Here is a 5895-nt window from a genome sequence, read left to right on the forward strand (position 1 = left end):
CCGGGCAGCGTCCAGCTGAGAGCAGGTGTGTGAGTGAATGAATGAGTATGAATGAACGGGCAACTCCGAGGACAGGGAGGCTGAGCTGCTCTGGCCGGCCGTCGCTTACAGACTCCCTGGGATCCCCGGCCCTGACTCTCCCCGCAGGGCCGAGACTGCGAGGTGTCCCTGGACAGCTGTTCCAGCAGCCCCTGTGGGAACGGCGGGACGTGCCGCGCCCAGGAGGACGAGGGTGGCGGCTTCACGTGAGTTGCCTGGGGCTGGGGGGACGCCTGCGGGTGGGTGCTGATGAGCCCGGCCCCCGCCCCCCCGGGCCTGCCTCGGGGATGGCCTGGGCCTCCCCTGTGCGCCAGGGGCAGATGGGGCGGGTTCAGGGAGCAGACACATGGATGCCACATCACCTGGCCACGCCCCTCCTTGCCCGACGAGGTGAGCACAGACAGGGGACCACCGAGTCCCACGGCACAGCAGCTCCCAGCAGTGCGGCTCTGAGCCTCTGACTTCAAGCCCTCCTGCACCTTCCGCTCCTGCGGGTGCCAGGAGGGTTTGTGGAAGGCGCTGGCAACTGCTGGCCAAGGGCATCAGCAGGGCAGTGCCAAGGGGCCGGGGGCCGAGACTCCCATAAAGCTCCATCAACCCCCGTGCCCGCAGGCAGGGCCTGGCCAGCCCATCAAGCCGCCCCTGGTCCCCGCGACAGATTTGAGGCTGCCGCCGGTGGTGAGGCCCGCCCAGAGGTGGGAGCCCAGGCCTGGCCGCTCCCTGCGAGGTCCCCCATCTCTGGGTCCCACTGGGCACTGCAGGAGGGGACAGCCCACTTCCCACTGGACCTAACCGCCTGTCTCTTATGTCCTCCTGTGCTGACATCGCCTTCCAAGCTCCGCCCCCCGGCTCTCCCCCAGGGCCCCCCAGGGAACCCCCACTCCCAGAGCCTTCCTGAGGAGCACATAGTGTCTGGGGGCTGAAAATAAATGGCCACTCAACAGACGGGCCCATGAGACACGACTCCCAGCCTGCCCACCGGCAGAAATGGCCAAGCCGGCCTCTGCACCCGATGACCCCGAGTGAAACATGGCGGCCTCCCCTGCCCCCAGCGCCTTGGAGGTGGCGTCCTCGCCACAGGCTCCTCCAAGCAGCTACACCTCACCCCACTACTCCAAAACGCCCTGCCAGGAGGAAACCCCTTCCCAGTTGGGGAAGCCCCTCACACCTGGCAGCCTCACAGCTGGGGCCATGGGCGATCCTCCAGGTGGAAAGGGGTGCCTCCCCAGCACCCCTCAATCCAGAGGCTCCCCAGGGCCTGACCCACACCCGTGCCCATTGTCTTGCCCCCACGCCCGCTAGGGCGTGACCTGGTCTCCCCAGCTTAAAACCTGGTGTTGTTCCCCTCCGGCCTTGGGAGAATTAAACTCCAGAACACGTCTCGCCACAGTGGTCTTCAATCCTTGTTACCCCCGAGTCCCCAAACACAATTTTAAAACTACACACCCCTCATGCATTATTAGACTGACAGCTAAAAGGTCCTGCTGGAAGTTTTCCAGTGCAAAGGAAGTAGTTACCCGGATATTGTAAGTATTATTAACGTTTAAAAAGAAAACTGTCCCTTTTACTTGGGAGGCCAAGGTGGGAAGATCGCTTAAGATCAGGAGTTCGAGACCCACCTGGGCAAAAACAGTGAGACCCCTGTGACCACATATAAAAAAAAATCTTAGCTGGGTGCAATTGCACATGCCTGTAATCCCAGCTATTCAGGAGGCTGAGGCAGGAGGATCGCTTGAGCCCAGAAGGTGGAAGCTGCACTGAGTCGGGATCGTGCCACTGCACTCCAGCCTGGGTGACAGGGCAAAACCCTGTCTCTCAAAAATAAAATTAAATTGGAGAAACCATCACTTTAAATCACTCTTTCATCATTCTCCAACAGAAGCTGAACAGCACAGCAATTTGAGGCCATTTTTAAAAGAGCACAAACAAGCTCCTCTCAAACCGTCACGCGTCTTATCTTCTTTTTTCTCCTCGAACGAGAGCTTCCATTCTTCTCCCCAGGCTCCCTGTTTTTCTTCTAACATGACATATTTTAATGCTTTCCTTGAGTACCTGTCATACTTCTGTGCCAACGTGGGTGTGTAAGTTAAGAGCTAACTGTTTTTCCTTGTTTCTTGTCACCATAAGCCTCTGATTAAAAGTTCCCCTCTGCATTGTTTTCCTTACAACTGCCAATAACATACAGCAGTTCACAACAGGAGAGGCATACCATAAAATTGGGCTGATCCGGATTACACGTCAAAGCGCAGTTGCATTAGACGGCGGGGGCACTTTCTAGCTGTCCTTTTCTGTTCTCGTTTGGCTCACGGCTGCACATTCCAGAGGCAAGAGGGCCCAGCAGCCTGGCCCTGTTTGTCTTGTTTTTGTAGCTATAAACGCTGGGAAAGTTTGTTCACTTAAGTAGGCCAGTGAGGAGTTTCACTGTAGCCGTGACCCTCAGCTCTTTGAAACCCTTCCCAGTGCCTATGCCAGAAGCTCCAGAGTGAACTGTCCTCAGGATTATTTTTAATGCTCCATCAGCTGGAGATTCCCGAGGACTCCGACAGTTTTCACCGCACAGAACTGACAACATGCGTCTGCCCCCTTCTAAACGTTACTATTCCTGGTTGTCCCTTGACCTGGTGCCCGGAGACACGTCCCACCTGTCTGCCTGGAGGACCCCACTGCCCCAGTCTGTAAGGGCTTGGACCAGGAGACATGCGCCTGTCCAGAGTTCTGGGTCGGGTCAGTTTAGGGCAGAGCTCGTGTGGAAATGTGAGGATCTGAACTTACTTTCTCAGACCTCTCCCTCTGACCAATGACCCCTTGGAAAACCTCAGTGCCCTGGGGAAGGTGGAACCTGGCTTGAAGATGGCGGATCTCCAGGGCCCTCCATGACCAGCCCCCCTCACCCCGCCCCGAAGTCTGTGCTCATCAAGCGCTGAACTTGGCGAACAAGCAGGTCCCTTCAGAGGAGGGCCATGGGTTCCCTCTGACTCCAGGCTTAACGCATAACCTCTGCCCCAACCTTGCTCCCTTCCCTTCCCGCTCCCCGCCCCCAGTCAGGGTCCTCAGTTCTTTCATCACCTCCTCCAGGAAGCCTGCCTTGACCACTCCACCCCAAGGAGTCGTGTGTCCCCTGCCCCTTTGTGCCCCGCCCTGGCCTCAGTGCGTCCCCCGTCCCGACGCTCACTGCCTCCTCGTACGGCCTCTCCTCCTTGCCCACTCGTGAGTCCCGTGAGGGCAGGGCTGGTCTTGGTTCCCTGCAACCCCCAGCACCCAGCAAGGGCCCGGCCCCCTGTGGCGGCCACGAGCTTCCTGCAGTCCCCCGGGAGGGCTGCCTCATGCTCCCTGCCCCCACAGGTGCTCCTGCCCCACTGGCTTCGAAGGACCGACGTGCGGGGTGAACACAGACGACTGTGTGGAGCACGCCTGTGCCAACGGGGGCGTCTGTGTGGACGGCGTGGGCAACTATACCTGCCGGTGCCCCCTGCAGTACACGGGTAAGTGTCGGGACTCCAGGGGGCGGGGGTCAGAGACACCCCCGGGCCTGGCGCCCATGGGCGGGAGGGCTGGGCCCGCCCATGTCCCTGGGAGGCTTGTGCTGGGCCTGCCCGCCCGAGGGGCACGGAGGGCAGCTTCTCTCCTGCCTCCCCAGGAAGGGCCTGTGAGCAGCTGGTGGACCCGTGCGCCCCAGACCTGAACCCGTGTCAGCGTGAGGCCCGCTGTGTGGCCACCCCAGATGGGCCCAGGTCAGTGCTGCCCCTTCCTGGGCCACCATGTTGGAATGGATTCCAGTCTGGGCTCTGTGCCCCTTGGAACTCACCTGCCCGATGGGCTTGGTCTCCGGTGTGCAGGGCTCCTGGGAGTCTGCGTGTGAGCATGTGTGCACACGTGTGGCAGTTATGGGCACAGGCGTGTGGCCAGACAGACCTGGGTTTGCGGCACGACCCCAAATGGCTCGCTCGCCTGCTCCGAGCCTGTTTTCCTGAATGCAAACCGGGCACAGCGGTGGCCTCCTGGGCAAAATGACACGAGTGACCGTGAGGAAAGCGCTGAGCTCCGTGCACAACGTCTGATGCGTGCTCCCACGTCAGCTGTTACCATTCCAGAGCCACGATTTCTCCTCCCCAGTGACAAAGTCAACGCAACTCTGGGACCCAGGAGCCCGTCAGTGGCATAGCCGGAGCGGCCTGGACACATCTGGTGATGGAAGCTGGCCTGCCCCGGCGTGAGGCCACCTGCCACACCTCAGCCCACGTGGTGTGAAGATGCGGAGAGGCAGCCGGACTGTGAACGCGCCGGTCACGGGGCTGCCTCTGTCCCCACCAGCGCGTTGTGTGCCCAAACGTCCTGGGTTCCAAAACCCATCTTGCCCCCCGAGGCTTGGAGGTGGAGGCGCTGGCCTGTCTCTCCCCCATGGTTGTCACTGGCAGAGGTGGAAGTGTTTTGTCGCTCGAGACCACTGGCTGAAGGGCTCGGGTTTTTAAGACGTCACTTCTGTCCGGGATTTTGCAAATATCAGTCCCATTTCTGCGACCCTCCGCTTCCACCGGTCAGGGCAGCAAGACGTGCTCGGGACAGGGCGTCCTGGGACGTGTGGCGAGGCACCCAGGCCCAGCCGTTGGGCCGCATTGGGTGGAGTCCCCCAGGGAGGCCATGCAGGAAGCTCCAGTCGTGGACCCGGGCCTCTTCCGGATGGCACGTGGACGCTGCACTCCTGGCAGGGCCGGCCAAGGAGCAGCGGCACGTCTGGCGGACACGCCTTCCGCAGACACGGGAGGAAGGCGGGCTGCACGTTGTCCCGTCTGGAACTGCCGGCGTGGTCCGTCACGCCTGGGCCCGGGGCTGCGGCTCACAGGCGGGGCTGAGTGCATGTCTCCTCGGCCTCCTGTCTTGCTGGGAAGAGGCCGCTGACAGACACTGGCATTGTCCCTGGAACCCAGCAAGCATTCAACATAGTCAACAAACGAATGAAAAAATGAATAACTGAGAAGATAAACGCAGAAACGATGAGTGAATGTGCGGGTGGTGGCTTAGTGACGGGAACGGTTCACAGGCTGTGGCTCCAGGCCCCCTCGTAGATGGCAACGCGTCAGTTCCGAGGGGACTCCCAGCCCCCATTTAGTGTTCGTATCAAAATTTCAGCCTGTCATCCCAGCACTTTGGGAGGCCGAGGCAGGAGGACCGCTTGAGCCCAGGAACCCAAGGCAAGCACAGGCAACACAGCGAGACCTCATCTCTAGGAAAAAAATATGAGTCACCTGTAGTTCCAGCTACTTGGGAGGTTGAGGGGAAAGGTCGTCTGAGCCCAGCAGGTGGTGGCCGTGATTGTGCCAGTGCACTTCAGCCTGGGTAACAGAGTGAGACTCAGTCTCAAAGAAAAAATGTGCCGTAAAAAATTCAGAGCAGCATGCCATTCCATATAGAAAGAATAGAATATAGTGTCATATTCTATGAAACTGGTTTCATGTGTGTGCGTGTGTGTGTCCTGAGCTGCAAGGTGTTTCTTACCCCCTGAAAAACACTAGTGAGGGAACGAGTACCAGGCCCAGGCGAGAGCAGCATGTTGGCCTGTGGAGTATGGAATTAAGAGTTGGGAAGGTGTTCAGACAAGGGACTGCTTGGGGTGGGCTGCAGTGCTCCTGGGGGGCTTCCTGGAGGTGGCGAGCCATTGGCCTGGCTGCACCATCCAGGCAGAGAGGAGGGTGGATTCCAGAATCGACAGGCAGGAAGGTAGGACGTGTAGGAGGCCTGCAGCCCAGACAGCATCTTGTGGGGCTGTGGCCAGGACAGAGGGCAGGCGTGTGCCCTGTACCTGACAGGAGAGCCGCTGGCCCTTCGGCCGGGAGGCACAGTGGGAGCTGGGAGGCAGGG

General features: G+C 60.0%; 1 protein-coding gene across 1 annotated transcript in view; it reads left to right on the top strand.

Moving 5' to 3' along the window:
• LOC103260100 (slit homolog 1 protein-like) overlaps window positions 1–5895 on the top strand; it is a gene marked incomplete at both ends in the record, with an annotated part of 62155 nt that overhangs the window by 46167 nt on the left and 10093 nt on the right. The window contains 3 exon segments of the mRNA XM_021712147.1: window positions 148–245; window positions 3382–3521; window positions 3677–3770. Coding sequence (XP_021567822.1) covers window positions 148–245; window positions 3382–3521; window positions 3677–3770 — 332 coding nt within the window.

The sequence above is a fragment of the Carlito syrichta genome, unplaced genomic scaffold (genome assembly GCF_000164805.1).
Source record: "Carlito syrichta isolate Samal-C Ts95f unplaced genomic scaffold, Tarsius_syrichta-2.0.1 Scaffold88019, whole genome shotgun sequence".
NCBI classification, from domain to species: Eukaryota; Metazoa; Chordata; class Mammalia; order Primates; family Tarsiidae; genus Carlito; species Carlito syrichta.